The 23,211-nt window shown below is 33.3% G+C and overlaps 1 protein-coding gene across 1 annotated transcript in view; it reads right to left on the bottom strand.

Annotated features, from left to right (window-relative positions):
• The window catches only part of LOC133801482 (probable leucine-rich repeat receptor-like serine/threonine-protein kinase At3g14840), a 44,725-nt gene that overhangs the window by 9,569 nt on the left and 11,945 nt on the right, over positions 1–23,211 (bottom strand). The window contains exons 21-24 of the mRNA XM_062239697.1: positions 17,534–17,605; positions 17,201–17,364; positions 17,026–17,083; positions 15,279–15,329 (exon numbers count right to left, since the gene is read on the bottom strand). Coding sequence (XP_062095681.1) covers positions 15,279–15,329; positions 17,026–17,083; positions 17,201–17,364; positions 17,534–17,605 — 345 coding nt within the window. The remainder of the gene's footprint in view (positions 1–15,278; positions 15,330–17,025; positions 17,084–17,200; positions 17,365–17,533; positions 17,606–23,211) is intronic.

Raw genomic sequence — 23,211 nt, 5'->3', positions numbered from 1 at the left:
TTTTTTTATCTTAGTTTTCTTATTTTAATACAAGTTTGGAGTGTACTTGTACACAAATACAACTTGAAACAAGCTGATGTGATTTTATTATTTATAAATACATAGATTGCTTTGAATATATAAAACCATGTACATAGTTTCATACTATATTTAAAGTAATCTTTATTAGTTTTTTTTTTTTTTTTCTTATTTCTAATCTATTATTTAACTTTAGATTTCAAAAGCCAATTCTATGGATATTTGTATACGATACGTTTACATGATCAAAATAATTATAATTCAATAACATACAAAATAATTTAACTTGAAAAATTGTTTGACCAAAATTGGACTTAGGGTATCATTTTTTTCAATTTTACAAACACATGGTCTGATTTATCATTTAACAAGATACATGGACCGATTGAATATTCAGGCAAAACACAGGGGTAAAACTAGTTTTTTGCCATTAATATATTATTGTATGCATGGATATTAATATTAGTTTTGTCTTCTAAACGAATTAATTTGAAAATATAATTAATGTGTAATTGTTATTGTTTTTATGAATTAAAAATATTATTTTTTTATTATAAAAAAAATATTAGGGGCCACTTCTAATAATAAAACATTACGGTGAAAAATGAATCCAGAACCACCAAATTAATCAATCGTTAGCGGTTATGTTGAAAGCTTTGAGGCTGGGATCAAAGGACGCTTCATCAAGTAAAATTAGTTAATTGTTCTCTGTTATTAGTCAAGTGGGTCTATATATAGTTTGATTCTTTTTTCTTTATACACGTTGTAGTTTCAGTGAGAGTTTAAGAAAGAGAGTTAGTTTGTTTTCAATACTTTTATACAAGTTCTTGTAATAGAAAGAGAGAGAGCTGGGAGAGAAAGAACAGAGTGGTCAAAATGGGTTAAGGGAATTGCCAAAGGGACTGCCTAGGTGTTCTCCATTGCAGCTCAAGGTTTCTATACAAGGGAGAGGATTGAAGCTGTTGTTCTTGCTGTAATTCTTGCTTTTATCATAGTGAAGAGACTGAATTCCTTAAGTGGAGTTCAAAGAGGACTAGCCTTAGTTTGGGATTTCCATCTAAGTGTGAACCTCTATAAAATTGTGTGTTGTTCTTGCTTTACTTCTTCTATTGTTATTTTTCTGGTTTTCTTATGAGTTTTGCAGATGTAGTTGTGTTGTTGAATTCTCAACAGTGGATAGTTTTAAAGTAGAGTGATTTACCTCTTGAACATGGAGTCAAGCACTTGCTGAGCATTCTATATCAATATATAATATTCAAAGCAAGCATTAGTATATAGTAAAATCATTATGAAAATTAATGTTTGTTGCAGTAGTTATTTTTTGAAGCTTACGAGTTGTTTTTCTGTCCATATGAGCTCCGGAAGAGATTGCTGGTGAAAAATGCAAGTGTATTTATTAGTTTCACATGATTATGATGCAATGAATATGGATCTCAAAATAAAAGAAAGAAAAAGAGGGACTCTTACAAAGTTTCTGGACAAGTAGATGGTTCAGACACCTCTGAAAAGTTTTTGTAAGAAAGATCTGTTTGGCTGCAAACAGTAAGAAATTAAGTCTTAAGTTCTTGACAGAATAGTACAAAAGGATTTGTCTAACAATTGTGAAACAATTAAGAGAATCAACCAATCATCCAAAATATATCGATGCAAAAGATTTCGTCCCTCAACTCTTTACAAAATCTAAATCAAAGATTGTGTGTCAAATATTGTTAACCATAACAACATTGTGTTTTTCCTTAAAATCTCCAAATTAAATAAGCATGAATGGTATATGAAGAAGAACATTATGATAGAATATAAGATTGGCAACTCACTAGCGACTATCTCTGAGATTGATCCACTCTGGAATAGACCCACTGAGCAAGTTACCTGTTAAATACCTATTCAGTGTTCAACACAATAGCATAAGAAGAAAGAAAATTAGTAGTTGTTTAAAAAAAATCAGAATAAAATGGAAATATGAAATTTTGAGGCCTTCTTCCTACTAATTTTTTTCATTACTTACATTGTATCCAATGCCCTTATATTTCGAAAATTTGGAACTGGCCCTTCTAGTTTATTAAAGCTAAGATCTCTACAAAATAGAAAGCTTAATGTCAGTTATGTCATGGAGTAAAGTTGAGTAAATGATGGTTATTGGTGTAACAAATTGTGTTTAATTTTATTTTTTGGAATAAAAATTAGATGGTTAGTACTATACTTGAAAACTAAATGCCCTCCAATAATGCCAACCAAAAAAGGAAACACAAACTTGTAAATAAAAAAAAAATTTCCTAAAGCTAATTCATTGTCTAAATTTGAGAACAAGTGAAAAGAAGTTTACAAGACAGATAGACTTGTCAAAGTACGAATATATTCAGGAATGTCAACCAATGTTTTAGTAAATTCACACGTGGTTGATCTCATCAATCATAGAAAACTACTTATACATAGCTCACCTCACAATCTATCTAGGTTTGTCATATTTCTCAAGTCTGGAAAATCTGAGCTTTCCCCATGTAAGTCACTAATCCTTCTGCAAAGAGTAACAACAAGATAATTTCAATGAATGAAGTTAGTAAACATATCAAGATTTTAAGGAGACAGAAATCAAGGAGAGCTTACAGTTCTGTTAACTTGTTCAAGTTAGATAGACTAGATGGAAACCAATTCCTTCAATCTCTCTGTTGAGAGTAGTATGTAAAATCAATATTAACTACTCATAAATTTTGAAAAACAAGAGATCAATAGCTCTTTCAATTTCTGAAGTTGTTTCCAGTTGCCAAACTCAGGCATCTTTCCTGTGAAGTTATTACCACTGATCCTACTGCAATGAAAGAACACGAGTCAAGATTAAAGTGACATAGTATTGACGATTATTCAACCAAAATATCTTGGCTCATTTCTTGTAGAACAACAAAACACAACACGTGAAAATAAACGTTACACCAAGACTTAGCCACTCTAATTGACTGTTTATTATTACATTTATAAAGTTATAGCACACTTTGTCACTTACAGCACAGTTAACTTTGGGAGACTAATAAGAGCCATAGGGAACTCTCCAGTGAGATTGTTTGCATTAAGATTCCTGCAGTCTCATCATTTCAAGGCTGAATTAATATCATTTTCCTTTATGTAGCTCTACTCAAACAAGTATAAAAAACCATAAGAAAAGACAATACAAAGAAGAACAAAAACCAGAAAACAAGTTGCTCTCCAAGTCCCTGAAAAGGCATAGTTCTTCCCAAGGTTAGAAGATCATTATAAACAAATCACAGGACTATAATTAAAAGAGCAGAATTAAGGGTTAAAAGAGAAAGAGCATACAAATGTGTGAGAGTGGTTATGTTTCCTAAATAGCTAGGGATTGGTCCTGATATGTAACCATGAGCAAGGGAAGGAAAGGGAAGGGAAGGGAAGGGAAGGGAAGGGAAGGGAGGAGTTTACATGGTTTGGATATGGCACTCAGTAGCAGAGATGGAGCATTTTCAGATGATAACATTGCTGTACTGATCTGTACCTGGGATATCAGTAGTGGATTTGCTACTACAAGCAGGGTCACTGAAGTTCCAGTCTTTCTTGTTCAATTGTTCAGCCATTTCTCTAATGGCTTCCACTGCATACAATAGTAACTATCAAAATTATAACTTGCTTAATTAAAGTTTCACAAACAAACAAAAAAAATAGATAGGGAGAGCTTTTTCACCTTCATACTGTGGAAGAGTAGTACCAGCTTGGGCTTTGGATTTGAATGGAGCCAAGAAGAACATCAACAGTAAGTGTAGTACGGTAAACATACGTCTAAGACTTTCAGAATCCATTTTTGATGCTCACCAACTTCTTCAAAATTAGCTATTTTGGGCTACATATATATCATATTAGTTAAGTCTGGAACCCCATGAAAATATTCTTCCCCAACGACTTTGAAGCAATGCAGCAGTAAGTAGCCTCCATGGGTAGCAAAACCAGATATTTTTAGATGTGTATATATGTATTTAGATGTGTATTTAAATAATTTGATGGAGAAACTTTGAATGATAATCCATATTTTCTTGTGTGTATGTGAAGCAGATTTCATAGTTTCTCAAACAAAAACAAAAAAACTTATAATATGTAGTTTTCTTTTTAAAAACATTGACAAAAATAAAAACCAATAAAGAGATCTCAAAAAGAATATACAAGTTGATAAAAATCTAGCTCAACTATTAGTTAATTAGAAAAGAGAGTGAGATAATAGTCATGGATAAAGACATGATGGAAGTCAGCGGTAATTTTAAGAACAATATAATTTTTTACCATATTCGATTTATTCATTTTCTCAGAGAATACAAAAGATTGTAACCAAGAGTGAGTTGAGAGAGTCTTGAGTGTTGTAACTTTGAGATTCAAAGATCGATCAATAAAGTGGCTTGTGTTGATTTCAGTATCAGTTGTTATACTTGGCCTCTTGATTCGTTTTTCATCTTGTTCATTATAATCTCCGCTTCTTGTTTTTGTTTCCAGTGTGTTAATTTGATGATTTGATCAGCTCATACTTTCACAACAGAACTATATTTAATTTTGAGAAAGACTTTGAAAAGTAAAACTAGGTCAAGTTGAAATAACGAGCAAGTTATGAATTGTGTCGGATCTAGGTCAAGGCAAGGCAACATTTTGAATCATCTATAAGGTTGACTCGGTAATAAATGGCTCTTTATATTGGGGTAAATACTCTTTTGGTATTATGGGTTTTATTAAAATATATATTTTGTATTTCAATAATATTTATTTGATATCTTATAATTTGAAATCATACATTTTGTTACCTCGTATTTTCAATAATACTTATTTGGTACTTTGTAATTTAAAATTATACATTTTTTATACCATAAATTCAATTTTGATCAATAAAATTTCATCAATATAACAAAACTACTCTCAATTATATAGGTTTCAAATTAAAATTTTATTACAATTCAAATTTGAGTTTAGGGTACTAAATATGTCTTATTCCTAATTATAGATTACTAGATAAGCATTATTGAAAACACAAAGTATCAAATATGTATTTCGATAAAACATATAATACCAAATAATTATATACCCTTCGGTATCCTATGTTTAATCAATCTATAATAATTATAAGAAGAATAAATCTCATTCATGGTAATTGTTCTTAAGTGTCCATCGTTATTGTAACATTTCCTTTCAAATTGATTAGAATTTGAAAAAAAAGTCTTGTTATTCTCATAACAGTTGGCGAGAATTTGAGTATCAACAACTTATTATCTTGTGTGAATTTTTTTATTGAAACAAATATAAAAATAAGTTTAATTAAACTCTTATAAAAGGAATTTGAGAATAAAAGTAATATTAAAATACAATTTTCAAAAAAATTAATTCTAATTTTTAAGTTAATTTATTAAATCTTTCAACAAATTTAAAATTCAATAAAACTAGCTATGAACAAATTTAAAAACTAATTTAGACAAAGAAACCAGGGTTGAGATTTTGGAGAGGCGACAACTTCATGGACATTGGTTGATAAATAAAACAATAAAAGCTATTTTTTTATTTTTTTAAATTTATTAATTAATTTTATAAATTGTTCAGCAAGCTCCATGTTATGTAATTAATTCCGAATGTCCAAAATGAAAATGTCATCATCAAATATTTCCATTAGTTGTATGTGTATAATTTTTCCATGACAATTTTGAAAGGAATGATTTTATTATTTTTTAAATAAGGAACAAATAAATTTATTACAATATTCATCAAGGGGAATGGTGCCACTACGCCAAGAAGAGCAATCACAGTAATTGTGATTGTAATTACTAAGTCAAGGTCTCCCCCCACACACTTGCTACTTGCGAGTGTCACTTTCTCTACTGACACTTTTGTCAAATTTAGAATTATTTCATTTTGGTTCAAGCAAAATCAATATGATCTTTTTTTTCTTACCTTATTTTAAAAAAAAAACTCTACTATAAAATTCAATATAATTACTTTAATTATCCAAATCTAAAGGATTAATATGCAAAGTCAGTTTATATTATATATTTAATTATTAAAGGCTTCTACATTTAATTATTAAAGTTGAAATCCATAAATATAAAAGTTTAAATTTGTTACACCCAAATTTCAATAATAAATAAATAGCATTTGTTACACCCAAATTTCGAAAATAGAAATTATGACTTCGAAATGTAGGCTCGTGTAAATGTAAGCTGGAAATAAGCAAGCATCTACATAATACTTGCTTTTCGAAGTTTTCTTTCTTTCTTTATTTCTTTCTTTCTCTTTCCTTGAAATTATCAAGGAAAGAGACCTTAACATAACTAACTAACTAACACCATTACCAACTAATAACAGACAGTATACTCTAACAGTTGGATGGAGTTACTACTACTCCAATGTTCTCATACATTTGAAATAATCATATGATCCGGTAACCATTAAAGCAACTTACAAGAAATCCATGAATGGTAGGTATAGTTTACCACATTATTAAAATTTAGTTCGTTGCCTTGTCTCAACCCCCTAGACCCTTTAAATTTTCTACTCGGTCTACAATTTATGAAAACCAAAAGATATTGTAAGGATCTCTATACTAATACTAAACTCTTTGATGCCAAAGCACCTGCACACACATGAACCAAATAACCAATACACAAATACAACAAACAAACAAATGACAAAACTCTGAAAAATTAATGCAGAAACGCAAACAAAGAAATACAGAGTAATAAGAAGAGAAGAACACCAAGTTTACTTGGTTCAGATCACAATGTGTGATCCTACATCCAAGGTTGAAGAATAAAGATTACAGCCTAGTCTGAAACACCACTCTCTCAGTTACAAGTAAACAAATGGCTGACCAATGAGAAAAGAACAGCTGTAACAACTAATATTTTACTACACACCTAAATAAACCAAAGGCTGACATGAAATCAAGATACAAACTTCACAAATATCTAATATCTGTCTCCCTACCTATAAATAAATGCCTCTTATCTTATGTTTCCAGATTTGTTTCATCTATCACGCCCTTCAATCTTGCACATACAACTTAGAGAATCAAAGTCATAATAATAAACTTCTAGCTAAAATTTACAAAAACTCCCATGTTTCACTTAAAAGGAGAACAATGAAATCTAAAGATATTATGATGCTTTGTTATTCCATTTGATTTGAAAGCCTATTGCCGAACCCAAAAAATGTATCATGGCCTTCCATTTGATTTCCCCTTTCTGTGTCTTGGTCAGAAATGAAACAACAACAATATTAAAGTACTATTAATATTAAAGGCATAAATATTATATTCATGCATGATTTATACTACTAAAGCAAGCCAACAAGATTTTTTCTATTATGGAAAGTTAAAAGGCATAATTGCATCATTCTTTTGTACCAAATTGCAAATGATAACATAAGCCACAATGCCAATCCCAAAATTTGTCTCTTTCTAGGCATAGCAACTACCCTTTAAACTTTTAATAAGGGATAAGTATATGTCTAACATACACAGTTTTTTTTTAAGCAAAATAAACATGTTCACATGAAAATGAAAGATAGAGGAGCTCAAAAGGAGAAATGCCACTGAGTTGAAGGGTCACAATAAAATTGAATCTTTCTGTAATCTATTGAGTGAAATAGTGAGTAAAAAATAAATTATAGAATTGGTTAAGTTGATGCTAACTCTGGTAGTAATACAAGGCAATAATATAAATCAAAACATAGTATTTATATCAAATAATATCTCATAGAAATTCTTCTCTTCTGTTGTTCAGATCAGAAAGCTGTTAGACCAAAAAGAGACACCTTTAAACAAATATACATATTATAGACCAAGCCATGCTAAGTGAAGCTAATTTCAGCAACAAAAATGAACACGTTCTTCTATTATAGCTAACAAAATATAAGCACGCAATATAAACAATACATGGCAATAGAAATCTCTTGATTGCACAGATTCAAAAAGAGCATTAAATAATCCAAAAGGCTAAGTCGATATATGAAATACCTTATTGCTGACCTGACGAGGCCTTTTTCTGTATATGAAAAAGTAGTTCCAAGCAGGGGACATGTAGTTCTTCTATTATTAGTTACTGCATTGAAAATTAATGTTACAGTTAGTTTTACTATTACTATTTACTAAAAAGAATTCAAGGAACATGATGTGTACGTAGTAAAATGGATAATGCATGCATGCATGCGATCAAAAATAAACAGAGGCTGAAATTAAGTTCCAGGCTTCAACCATACCAGACTAACCCGAGTGAAGAATTAACTAGAATTTCTCAAAGGTTAGCAACCTGAAGTGTACTGCCAGAGCTATACAGAGCTGTCAAAGACAAAAAACTAACTAGTATTGCACCAAGGCAAAACTGTGGATGGTTGGATGAACTCTCCTCTACCAAAATATGAGAAAGGTGGTAGAAAGGAAAGCATGGAAGGTTTTGCAATGGTATGTAGATGACTTTTCTTGCTGATGAGAAGTATGATTTATGATTGATTTGGTACATTAATCGAGTCTTATGTAAAGAAAGAGTCCTTCATTGTAGTAAATGATTAATGTAAAAAACTCTTAGATTCTCCTGGATTAGGATCTCTCAACTGATCCATGTATTCTGTCAAGGCCTGGAATCTTGATTGATCAACATGAACACTTGAATACAAGCTCAACTCAGGAATAAGAGCCCGACCTTCAAGCATGCTCACTGCAACAGACATGGTGGGGCGAACTGAAGGTGATGGATTTGTGCACAATAGAGCTACCTTAATCATTCTTTTTGCCTCTTCTTTTTTGAATTTGGACCCCAACTTTGGATCCACCAGTTCCATTATATCTCCCTTTTGTTGTAAGGAAATGGCCTGCAACAACAAGCATGAAGAAGATAAACCATTGCCAATTAACATCAATATGTAATATAAAGAAGAACATGTCCTGACGCTTTATTTTACCCAATCTAGAAGGCATGCAAAGTTTTCATTCGGGTGACTTCTCATGTTCTTTTTCCCAGCCACAATTTCCATGAAGAAGTGGTTTATTGAAGAAGTGGTTTGAATACATGGAATACCTCAATCGATCATAATGGACAGATATAAAATTTTCATGACTTGATTTCGGAGAAAACTCTTCAAAATGCAAGGCACAAGGTTCTCACTGCAACTCGTCAGGATATTGTTTGCTTTCAAGGTTCATGAATGGTCCAAGTCAAAAGCATTTTGGTGTTGGAAAAAGAGTCTTGAGATACATACAAGGAACTATGAGGCAGGGAATCAGATTTGAGAGAAATACTGAAGTGAAATTAGAAGGCTATTGCGACAGTGATTGTAGAGGCTGTGTGGATGATATGAAAAGCACTTCAGGCTATGTTTTTTGACTTGGCTCAGGTGTATTTTCTTTGCTATCCAAGAAGCAACAATCAGTTGCTCAATCCTCAGCTGAAGCAGAGCATATATCAGCCTCAGCTGCAACCTCTCAAGTTATTTAGCTTAAAAGAATTTTAAAAGATATTAGAGAAAAGCAAGAGGAAGCTACTGAGTTGTTCTATGACAACAAATCAGCAATTGCAATGGCAAAGGCAAAAAACATTTACTTATCAGCACTTCAATCAGCCAAGAAAATCAAGAACCGGTATGACAGTTTTAGTACTTCTTGCCACTTATATATATGTTAGTACAGCTACAACTTCAACTGATTTTCCACAGTACAGCTAGAGACCGAACAAATCTGACTCTAAAAATCTAGTAACATAATGTGCTTGAGTTGAGTATTGTTATAACTGTACAAATCTAACTCTACAAAAAGAACATTTGGTTTTGTTGCAATCATTAGAGTAATTTCCTTTCAAGTTTTAACAAAATGGAGTTCATTAAATTTAAAAGAAAATATTGAATTGCGTAGGTGTATCCCAATATACATTTAACATAATTTACAGTTGAAGTTTTTCTTTTTTTATCGTGGTTCAACCATTGATACAGTGACCCCATTGACAGAGCATCTATTACCACTTTGTGTGGAAGGATCATAACTACCACTGCTGGCTTGAAAAGTAAAAACAGGTTGTTTGGGTTGAGGTTGATCAAATATTTGGTTACTTAACATGAAAGCTACTTGAGCCATGGAAGGTCTATCTGTGGCAAAGTCTTGAACGCACAGAAGCCCAATGTGTATGCATTTCAATGCCTCTGATTCATTATATGACTCGCCTAATGCTTCATCCACCAACTCTATTCCTCTGCCTTCACTCCATAGCTGCCATGACTGTTTCATTACATTAATATCAGCCTCAATTTTCCACAACACACAAACATAATAATAACACAATTTGAGAGATTTCTTTTGTGAACTACTCACATATGCAATAAGGCCTTGGTATTGATCCTCATCCTTGAAGCTAGTATTCTTTTTCCCGCTTATTATCTCTAGTAGTAACACGCCATAGCTAAACACATCAGATTTTTCCGAAAAGATTCCTCTTAATGCGTACTCTGGAGACATATAGCCACTGCAATTGATTAAACACACCACTAAATTAGATGTCAGATGCTATAACAACAATGTACTATCAAATCATCAAATTAAAAGAATGATGCTCACATTGTTCCTACCACCCTATGAGTATTTGCTAGATCTAAAGTGCCTTCAAAAATCCTTGCTAATCCAAAATCAGAAATTTTTGGAGTCATCTTCTCATCCAATAGAATATTACTGGCCTTCAAATCTCGATGTACTACCCTTAAACTGGAATCGCGATGGAGATACACAAGACCTCTCGCAATGCCATCAATAATGTTGAACCGTATGGCCCAATCAAGCTCTTCCCTTCTTCTATCATCTATATAAGAAACCAAATCACACCACTAAAAGTTAATTAGTGACATTGTCCAACAAATATACAAATATACTTCTAATTGAAGGATAAAAATGTGGATAAAGATGAGAGACTAACCGAAAATAAAAGTATCTAAGCTCTTGTTGAGCATGAACTCGTATATTAATAACTTCTCTTCATTTTCAATGCAGCAACCAATGAGCTTAACAAGATTTCTATGTTGCAGTTTGGAGATCAATATTATTTCATTCCTAAATTCTTCGTAGCCTTGTGACGAGCTGCTAGACAGTCTTTTCACTGCAACTTCTTTCCCATGTAGTTGTCCCTGTAAATTTCCAAACATAGCTAACTAATTAGCTCATTCACTCACCCATTCACCTGCATTTCTCCATTATTATTGTAGTGTATTAGATTCTATGTAAACTATTGAAAACCAAATGACCTTATAAACAGGACCAAATCCTCCTTGACCAAGTTTGTTTGTAATACTAAACTTGTTTGTGGCCATTAGTATGCTATCCAAGTCAAAAAAATGAAGCTCAGGTTGATCGTCTCCTCTCTTCAAGTTAGTACTTGTCCAAATCATATCATTATTTGTTGCAGTTCCTGATGTCAAGTCAATAATACACATAATATTCAGCAATAAATACAACTAAAAAATACAAAGTTTTAGGTCCCAACATAATGAAGAACATCAACATCATGTACCATGAGATATGCAATGCTCAAGCAGTAACAATCACAAATTGAAGCTTAGATATTATTCTTACTTTTTCTCTTAGCTTTTCGTCTATGCAAACCGAAGGCTACAACAACTAATAATGTTGCACCAGCAGAAACAGCTACAACAAGGCCGATAATGATTTTGGTCTTACTCAAATGTCCTTCCCGTGAATGAGAAGATACAGAAAAAACTATCATAACATAATGAGTCCATCAATCATTTTACATCATGACTTGATCATATATAACATTATTAATAATAATAAGTAATAAAGATGAACAAAAATAATCAATAATTAATTTCATCCTAATAAAAAACACACACAATTGTGTCTTACTTACCAGATTCTATTGAGATAGCTGATATTAAAGACCCATAATTTCCTTCCTTTGGAACATTCCTTGTCCCTTTCCCCGTCCATTGGAGGCGGATCTCCAATGTGTTATGACTCACAACAACTGTGTTAATTACTTTGATAAACTCCTTATCAACTCCTTTAGCTTCCTCTTTAATGTTGAAATCTGGCAACACTCTTTTTCCCTATAATAACTTACTAAACTCAGTAAAACATAAGTTCACAAGCTGCATTAAGTAGCATAATGATTAAGCTACCTGAACATAAACATCAAATACTCGTCTTCCAACACTCTCATAAGATGTGTCGTTTCTAAATACTATCTCTGCAAAATGTAGTTTCACAGTGTAATTTCCATTTCTTAAGCAACGAGCAAAATAAGTTAGCGAATGAGGCGAGATGCGTGCAGTTGTGTAGAGCTCAGAGTTGTTCATTCTTAATGTAGATACATTATTTACTATATATTCTGCCTCATCTTGTTCAGAATTTCTGAAATGACCGGTGTTGCTAAATCCCCAAGTGTAGGCTGAGTTATGGAATGAATTTGCAGGACCTACAACTTCCTCATCCCCTTCATACTTTATGCCTCCAATGGTAGTTTCTTTTCCACCACAATTTATATGCAATGCATAGCGATCTACAAATCAAACAATGTTGTATTGGTTAAAAATATACAAAAGAAATGAATTGTTTTTTTTTTACCTTTTGAACATGGAGCCAAGCACTTGCTGAGCATTCTACATTAATCATATTCAAAGCAAGAATTAGTATAAAGTATAATCATAATCATAATCATAATCAAAACTATTGTTATTCTTGTTTCAATTGTTTGTTAAAGCTTACAAGCTGTTTTCATGACCAGATGTGCTCTGAAAGTGATTGCTGATAAAAAAAAAAAAAAAGTTAAGACACAAATATATTCAATTGTGAAATGCTTATGGTTCAATGAATATGGAAATAATTTTTTTTTTTTAAAAGAAGAGCCAGAGGTTAGAAAGACCTCCTCTCAAAATGAATATGGAAATAAATGAGAGGAAGGAAGGAACTCTTACAAATTATCTCGACAAGTTGATGGTTCAGATATCTCCCAAAAGTTATTGTAAGATATATCTATGTTCCTGAACACAGTAAGAAATTTCATCATTAGCTAAATATTTTTAAGTGACTTTGTTTTTGTATTGGCAAAATTATCTTCTTTGTTACATCTTCTGTTAAAGAGAGCGCTTAGAGTTGGGGTTTGTAGGTCATCATTCTTCTTGGTAATTTTGGTCTGGTTTACACATTTTTGTAAAACATAGGATTGGTAACTTACTTGGCTCTGGATAGGTTCATCCACGCTGGAATAGGCCCACTGAGTAAGTTACTTGTTAAATATCTATTCAATGTGCAACACCATAGAATAAGAGAAGCTTAATTATAAAGAAAAGAGTAATAAAAAAAAGGGACCAATGAAGTTTGAGTCACTTACATATAACTGAATCTATAGAAAGGAGATTTTTGAGAATTTGGAAGTGGCCCTTCTAGCTTATTAAAGCTAAGATCCCTGCAAAATAAAGATCTTAGATGTCTATTAAATTCGCTAAAGATAAGTACTGGGATTATGTGTTTAAATTCCAAGGAATAGAAAATTTGACAAGAGAATAATCGAACAATTACAAGACATCTAGCCCTCTCAAATTAAAAATATATTGAGGGATATTTCCTCTTAAATTACAGCTCCTCATTGTCCTGAAATTTCAAACATGGTCCAATAATTTAAAAAATAATCAAATATTAGGTTGAGTTCCATCACAAAAGTTTATGTATTTATGGAGCTTACAACTCAGAAAGGTATGTCAATTTACTCAAGTCAGGAAAATCTGACGAGTTCTCCCCATTTAAGTCGGTTATACTTCTGCAAAGATTGCCTCATCATCACAAACGAAGTTAGCAAACATATATATTAAGATCTAAAGGAGACAGAGAAAAGTAGACAATGAAAAAGAACTTACAAATAACTTAAGTCTGTCAAGGTAGAAATACTAGGAGGAATTGGCCCACTGAAACCACTTGCTTCCATCTCTCTGTGGAGAGTAGCATGTAAAATCAATATAAATTGCTCATAAATATTTTGAAAACCAACAAAGAGATCAGTAACTCTTACAATCTGTAAAGTTGTTTCCAATTGCCAAACTCAGGCATCCTTCCTGTGAAGTAGTTACTACTGATCCTACTGCAATGGAAAACATGAGTCACCAAGATTACTACTACTTCCTGTGAAGTAGTTATAGTACACATTGTCACTTACAGCTCAGATAACTTGGAGAGATTGGTGAGAGACAGAGGGAACTGTCCAGTGAGATTGTTTGCATTTAAATTCCTGCACCCACACCATTTCAATTAGTTAATGTCATTTCTACTACTTTTTTACAAGTATTCATGAAAAGGTTAATTTCTTTGAAAAGATTAGGGAAGGGATTCTCACAAAACTTCCAAGTTTACCAATTTCCCAAGCTCAGAGGGAATAGTTCCAGAAAACAAGTTGCTCTCCATGCTCCTGAATTTGTGAGTTTATTATTATAATTAGCAAATCACAGGAGTTTAAAAGAGAGAATTTAAATGGGTTAAGAAAGAGCATACAATTCTCTGAGAGTGGTTATGTTTCCTAATTCGGCAGGGATTGGCCCTGATAAATTGTTCACACTAATATCTCTGCACGCCCACATTTGTTCAAACAATCAATTACTACAGCTTAATCTTGAATAATGGTATAGGGATAAATGGAAACTTACAGCCATTCCAACTTTGTTGAACCCCATTCTGGCGGTATCGAACCACTGAGGAAGTTCCGTTCTAGATATCTGCAAGGGAGAAGAAAGAGTGGTATTATATATACACCGACTGAAAAGTATTTGAATGAACAAAGTAATTGTTTTTACATACACTGACTTAAGGTAAGGTAGCTTCCATAGTGATGATGGAAGCTTGCCATCCAGATTCTGTCCTGAAAAAATTCTGCACATATAACACATGTCAACAGAAAACTCCAAGCCATGGTGATTATATATAGTATATATATGTAGCCGTGAGCTAGGAGTTTACAAGCTTTCGATATGGCATTCATTAGCAGAGCTGAAGCAATCGCAGGTGACTTGATTTGTGTAAAATATTGGAAGACTGGTATTACAAGAATCATCGAAGCTCCCGTGGTCATACTTGTTCAGTTGCTTAGCTATTTCTTTAAAAGCTTCCACTGCATAATAATAATAAATAATAATAAATTAACTAAAGAAGATGAACAAAACCAAAGTCTGCACGAGATTGGTATATATTTTCTTGTTTTCCAGATATCATTTAAATATATATATATATATAAATATAAGATGGAGAGATTTTTCACCTTCATCGTGGGGAAGAATACGAGATTTGGCATTGCATTTGAATGGTGTCACTGCCAAGAAGAGCATAAATAGTAATAGTACAGTAACGCATTCTGATTGCAATGAAGCCATATTCATCATTCCCAACACAAACAGTACCTTAAATGTTGATATTTATATCATACAATACATCATGCATGCTTACAGTCAACTCCCATTTTGATATATATAAATATCATCATAGTCAACTCCCATTTTGATATATATAAATATATAAATATCATCATAGTCAACTCCCATTTTGGACACATCAATCGGCAATTCATATAAAACAAATACTCCCTTGGTCAATTTGCCGGCCGTTCATTTTGTTAGTAATATGATTTTGGTCCTTCATTTTTTTTATATTTTTTTCAAATGCTCCCTAAATGGCAAAGTTAGTATTCTTTTACCCCTAACGAATTTTCTTAGTATAAATTTATCCCCCAAACTTTTTGCCTATAATCAAATATCACACAAGTCATAAAATTATTCCAGCTTTATCTTAAAATTTTATTTTTATTATAAATTTGACCATACAATTAATTGTTTTTATTCAATTATTATATAAATTAAAACAAAACAAAAATATTCATTTTTTACCTACTATTTATAGAAGGTGATTGTGATTTTTTTTGTTGGATTATATAATTGATTAAATAGTTAGAAAAAGTTTAATAAAGATAATTTTTTTTAATAATGTTATTAATGTATCTATTAGCTACAAGTAACAAAAATAGGAAAAAAATTGATTTAGAAAAAACTACAAAAATTTCTAAACTTGTATAGTTTTGTTATGATATTAAACCTTTCAAGAAATTTAAAATTCAATAAAATTAGCTATGAACAAATCTAAAAAGTAATTTATACAAAAAATAAAACAATAAAAGCTATTTTTCATATTTTTAAATTTATTAATTAATTTTATAAATTGTTGAGTAAGCTTCAAGTGTTATGTAATTAGTTCCGGATGTCCAAAATGAAAATGTCATCAAAAAAATATATATTTCAATTCGTTGTATCTGTATAATTTTTCCATGACAATTTTGAAATGAATGATTTTATTATTATTTTTTAAATAAGGAACAAAGAAATTTATTACATTAATATTCATCAAGGGGAAGGGTGCCAATTAATTATTACATTAATTGTGATAATTAAGTCAAAGTCTTTTTGGCTTAGTATCAAAGTCAAGGTCTTAAGTCAAGCACTACGAAAAGCAAGGCTTATACCGAGAACAAATGCCGTCAGCATAAGCCTGAATGTTCTCGGTATAGCTTCTACCGAGAACATGTTCTCAACACTAAGTCCTCAATACAGCCGCGTCGGTAGAGATAAACTTCTACCGACGACATACAATATGTTCTCGGTATAAGTAGTACCGAGGACATGTCGTCGGCAGAGAGTGACCAATGTCATCGGCACACCCAGCCCAAATTTTTCATATTGATGGGCTATACCGAGGACAATGTCCTCGGTATAGAATTAACCAATAATTTTTTTTTTATATATTTGTAATGTTTATTCACTTATTTATTTATTTATTTAATATGAATTAAATATAAAACAATAGAATCAAATTAAAACACATATATTTAACATATAAATCAAAACATAAAAGTACATTTACTGAATCAAAATAAAGACTTGTCCTAAACATGAGCTTAACAAGATTTCTATGTTGCAATTTGGAGATCAATATTATTTCATTCCTAAATTCTTCATCACCTTGTGATGAGCTGCTAGACAGTCTTTTCACTGCAACTTCCTTCCCATGTAGTTGTCCCTGTAAATTTCCAAACATAGCTAACTAATTAGTTCATTCACTCACCTATTCACCTGCATTTCTCCATTATTATTGTAGTGTATTAGATTCTATGTAAACTATTGAAAACCAAATGACCTTATAAACAGGACCAAATCCTCCTTGACCAAGTTTATTTGTAATACTAAACTTGTTTGTGGCCATTAGTATGCTATCCAAGTCAAAAAAATGAAGTTTGGGTTGATCGTCTCCTCTCTTCAAGTTAGTACTTGTCCAAATCAAATCATTATTTGTTGCAGTTCCTGATGTCAAGTCAATAATACACATAATATTCAGCAATAAATACGACCATAAAATACAAAGTTTTAGGTCCCAATATAATGAAGAACATCAACATCATGTACCATGAGATATGCAATGCTCAAGGCAGTAACAATCACAAATTGAAGCTTAGATAGATATTATTCTTACTTTTTCTCTTAGCTTTTCGTCTATGCAAACCAAAGGCTACAACAGCTAATAATGCTGCACCAGCAGAAACAGCTACAACAAAGGCCGATAATGATTTTGGTCTTACTCAACTGTCCTTCCCCTGAATGAGAAGATACACAATAAACTATCATTACATATATGATTCAAACTCTGTAATGTCAATAAGGGTGTCTGACTAAACCAAACAACCTATCCCACTGATAAACGAATAAGCTACACAAGAACAATTATTCAAACACAATGAACGGCATGAATCAATGCTAGGAGCAGCTTCCATATACTCGTATAAAGCAGGACACATACCTTTCCAATCTTGGCAAACTCATCCCTTGGCCCGTTCTCACTAACATTATTACTACTTTTCTTTTGGCAAAGCAACTCAGTTTGCCTAACACACCCTCCACTCCAATTCCCTTTATTCCACTCTTCCACTGATTTTGGCTTAAACCCTTGTAAGCACTTACACATTGGAGACTCTGTGACTTTGCAAACCCCAAAAGGACCACAGATTCCGTAGTGGTCGCATTCGTTCTGACCCTGATAGTTAGCGTACCAGTAACCAGCCTTGTCTTTGAGCATGATCGAAACCATTCCGTCCGGCGAGAGCAACACCTTCGACAGAACCGAGTTGTTGAAAAACAGATACGTCGTTTCTTTTTCTACGTCTTCCACCAGATTGTACGGACTCTTATACGGAGACCCCATGTCCGGTATGCCTGTGAACTTGAGCTTATCCCAGGGTCCGCTTCTCGTGTAAATTGCGGATCCAAACCAAATGGCGGCTTCCGGTGGCGTCTTCTTTGCGATCCCGAAGGTGAAGTTTCCAGGCGACGGATCGTTTTCGGCTTTCCAAGAATTCAGTTTGTAGTTCTCCCCGGTTTTGAGATTGAAACCGAGGACGGAGCTGGGTAAGAAAGTGTCGCATGGGTGCTGGAAGCTCTGCCATAAATCTGCTCCTGAAGTGGAGTCTCTGAGGACGAAGTTTCCGTTGTCTAAGAGTATAGCCAGCGTAGAGTTGGAAGAGAGGTCAACTTTGGTTGACCAAAGTACAGAGGAGTTTTGTGGGGTTCCATTAAGAAGCTCGAGATTTCCATTGCTGCTGCTGATTTGAAGAAGAGCCCAAGTGTCAGTGAGCGAGAGTGGATCTTCTCGGTTGGCAACCCAGACAACTGAGTGAGGAGAGGAGTCTCCCTTGTACCAAATACCCAGGTATTGATTTGAAGAGTTGGTGGGATTGAAGAACCCCAATTCGAAAACTTGGTTGGAGGAGATCAGAGTTTGTTTCAGAGAGAGTGGTTTTGAAGAAGTTAGATTAGAAACTGCAGAGGAACAGTATGTTGATGAAGATTAGAAAAGAAGAAAGAGACTAGATAATAAAGATGCCATTTTTAACGATATTAGTTGCAGCACAAAGTAATCATCTATATATTATATATTATATATGATACTATTTTATTTGTATGATTAATGAATTCCAAACCACGTGTGAGCCCATATTCTATTTTTTAATTATAATTCATAAGAAAATACAAATATATAGAGTAATGATACCACTCAAGAAGTCAAATATTATAAATGTTGATATATCAGTTTAGTCATTATATTTATTAAAACTAAAATCTATTATTTTAAAAAACACTAACATGTTCCTATATATAATATTTGGCTGCATATTTTGTATATATATATATATATATATATGTATCATTAGTGTATATATATATAAAGGTGAATTAATCTATGGCTTCACTTTAAGTTTTACCGGTAGGGCTCTCAGTGTTTACAATTCGTGAACAGTTTTCGACGCAATTTTTTTTATGACCGTATATATTGTAGCTATTTAGAGCATCCTGCAAATTTTCAAATTTTTTTGAATAGTTTACAGTATCGAAAACTAGGTTCAAACATGTTGTTGCACTCATGACTAAGTTTTTTTATGCGCGTGGAAAACAACATGTTTGAACCTAGTTTTCGGTACTGTAAACTATTCAAAAAATTTTGAAAATTTGCAAGATGCTTTAAATAGCTACAATATACATAGTCATAAAAAAAAGTTACGCTGAAAACTATTCACGGGTCAAGAAACACCGAGAGCCCTACCAATAAGGCTATAAAAGAATTGTCCTATACATATATTGTCATTCCTTACATTTCTACTAAAGGCTCCCACTCAAAATTTGACAAATATATATTTGTATTTATAAAAAAAATTCTTACATACTGTCAAACAAATATTTCGGTCGTATAGTTCCGACCAAAAAAAGAATACAGTAATTCGGAAGAGTTTACAGTTTTAGTTATTCTAGTTTTGGTGTTAAAAAAAAATACACAACCTATTTTTAATATTATAAACTATTTAATTTTTAAAAAAAAATTGTTGGTTGAATATCGTAACTACAATGCCATGAAAAAAAATATATACTCAAGTATGTATTTTTAATGACAACATTTGACTAAAAAGTTGAAATAAAAAATTAACAGCAGAATAAGTGACTTGTAAGGTTGAAATGAGATAATTATTATAGAGGATTGTGTTATATGTGTTGAATACAAGGATAATAGGGGTACCCTTATTACCCATTGAGTCACGTGAACGGTACCTATTGATCACGTGATTTAGCTAGTTAAATATTTTTTTTAGTAGTTGTAAATATATATATTCCAATAAATATTTAGAATATTTTGTGAAAATTAACAAAACAAATCGTTAAAATTAAAAATTTTCGTTATCTAGACACTTTTTATATAGTAGAGATATAAAAAGAAACTCATGCATCATGTTAAGATTAATATTTGTTTTAAAAGCTTTTATTCAAGGTGTTGTATGGAAAAATTCTAATTTTCCAATCTTTGATGGTAATGATGATTATTTAGTTTTTATAAAATATATATATACTTACTTGAATAATTTGCTTACTAAATGAGTTCTTTGTTTTTTATTTCTTTCCTTTAACAATATCTATGGAGTGCGATTAATGTAACGCCCTGGTTACCCCAGAACAGTTACAGTGAACAATGAACCGGAAATTTGACTCGCTACCCGAGTCCTTTGGTTAGAAACGTGATCTAGGTACCATTAACAGGTTAAGGTGAAAAACCAATAAAAAGGAAATGGTACATTTCATTAAGTAAATAAACTGCTCATGAGCCTTTTAAAATGTTTACAAGATGCCCATAATACAAAAGAGTCGCTACAGTTTCAAATTTACAATCCCCGCCGGCCTAAGCGGCAAAAATAGGGTAAACCCCTAGTCCCTCCGAAAACTCCTTGACCGTGGCAGTCAAGCGGCCCTGTATGTACATCACATCGCCCAAGCTCTCCACTCAAGGTTGGCCAAGTTTTTCCTTTCCTTTACTTGCACCACATAGCACCCATGAGTCAAGGCCCAGCAAGAAAACATAATAAAACATGATATAATATCAACAACGATCATAATAACCATTTAGGACTATCAGTCCAACAAATAGGTGACAATAGCCAAAAGTCACAATAATGAGCATTGCTCCCTCTAGCCATGTGACAATAGGGTCACCAGGGCTTAACTAATAGGTGATTCTTTCGTAAGTTCGCTCAGGACAGGTGCATGGTGATTGGTCACCAACATAACCTTCCTCACGACTCTAGAGTCGAAACTATGGACAACGTCCCTTAGCCTCGTGGCAACCGGTCACCGGGGTCATATACCTTGGCTATAGTCATCTGGTAGTAGACCAGGCAAGCGCTTATAAGTTCTTCGACCTTAGGGTCGGTCCCATATTAATGCCATAGAGCCATTCAATGCGTGATCATCGACTTTAGAGTCGGTCCCTGACTAGTCAGTGTCTCCAACAGGTAATTAGCGTTCACTATCATTTAACATGCAATCCATGCCCACATAAATCAACCAACATGCCTCAATATCAAACCATGCATGTCATATACCTATGCAGGGTGCAACTGTATTCATACACTGTCTTCTTACCTCTGGTTCGAGTGAGGATTATTATATGAACGACCCCTGAGAACGATCAACCTTTAAAATCCTTGACGGTCACCTGGTCATAACCAAATTATAGAATTTATCAATAAAAAATGATAACCGAGGGTTCCTAACCCAAATCCCAGCCCTCGAGACGTCAAATACCACCCAACCGAGTACTAGATCCAACCCCGAGGCCTATGGTTTGAATCCCTAAGCTTAAAACCACATTTTAGCAAAATTGGCCTTAAGGGCCGCGGCCCCCCTCTGCTGCGCCGCGGCGCGCCTCCAAACAGAGAGGCTCCCCATCTGCCAGACGTCAAGGGCCGCGGCGCTCCCCTGCTGCGCCGCGGCGCTCAGCCCAGAATGGCTAAGTCGGCCACACGAACCAGTCTTTTTCCCTGAGCTCTTTCCTCTCAAACCAGCCCTTCAAACCCTCTCTAAACCTCTTCCAAACACACAATTAAATCCCCAAATAACACCCATAGCTCACCCTCATCAAACCCCAATCAAAACAACATAAAAACTCCCTTTAATCCTCACTCCCCACATCAAAAACCATGAACTAAAAACTTAAACGAAAACAGAGCACCAGCTGTGCAAAATGGCCAAAACTCACCTTGAAATCTGTTTTGAACCTCCCTTACAAGCTGAACCAAGTCCCCAACCCAGCCTTTAAGTTTTCCCTAGCTTGAATCCACACCTAGAGCTCAAAACCTCAAAGGAGAAATGAAGAGGGTGAAGCAAGGAGAAGGTACGGGAGGAGAAGGAGGCAAACCCCTGTTTGTTCTACAGCTTTCTAAGCCACTTAAGCTTTTTCTTCACCTCCTCAGTTGTATCTTTAATCCCCATCACAACCAACCTCAAAGGCTTCCTTGTTTATTGGATACTTGTTTTTCCAGATATCTCCATCTTGGCTGTGGACCCTTTACTACTAGCCTTTCCAGATCCAGTAGGGAACCAAAACCACACTTCTCAACCAATAACTTCTTTTGATCTGCACTCATGATATCTATGGCCTATTTGTTTTCCTAACCTCTGACTTTTCATACTTCCAGCTCTCTCAGCTCTCACTCTCTAAGCCATCACTCGCAGACTTCTCACTATCTGAATTATGGACCTCTTCCCCTCTCTACTGTATCTTCTTCTTCTTCTGATTTATCATTTGATGAAAATGATTATTCTGTATTATTGCCTTACTCTGTTACACTGAAAATGTATTTATACAAGACTGACACCTTCACATAACTAACTAACTAACTAACACCATTACCAACTAATAACACACAGTATACTCTAACAGTTGGATGGAGTTACTACTACTCCAATGTTCTCATACATTAAAGCAACTTACAAGAAATCCATGAATGGTAGGTATAGTTTAGCACATTATTAAAACTTAGTTCGTTGCCTTGTCTTAACCCCCTAGACCCTTTAAATTCTCTACAATTTATAAAATCCAAAAGATGATGCTGATTTGCAGTAGCCGCTCTTCTACAACTTCGTTAGCAACTAGAATAATATTATTGTAAGGATCTCTATACTAATACTAAACTCTTTGATGCCAAAGCACCTCCACACACATGAACCAAACAGCCAATACACAAATACAACAAACAAACAAATGACAAAACTCTGAAAAATTATTGCAGAAACGCAAACAAAGAAATACAGAGTAATAAGAAGAGAAGAACACCA

The sequence above is a fragment of the Humulus lupulus genome, chromosome 9, assembly GCF_963169125.1.
Source record: "Humulus lupulus chromosome 9, drHumLupu1.1, whole genome shotgun sequence".
Taxonomy (NCBI): Eukaryota; Viridiplantae; Streptophyta; class Magnoliopsida; order Rosales; family Cannabaceae; genus Humulus; species Humulus lupulus.
The sequence above is the reverse complement of the archived record's forward strand: the minus strand, read 5'-3'. Positions and strand labels throughout refer to the sequence as shown.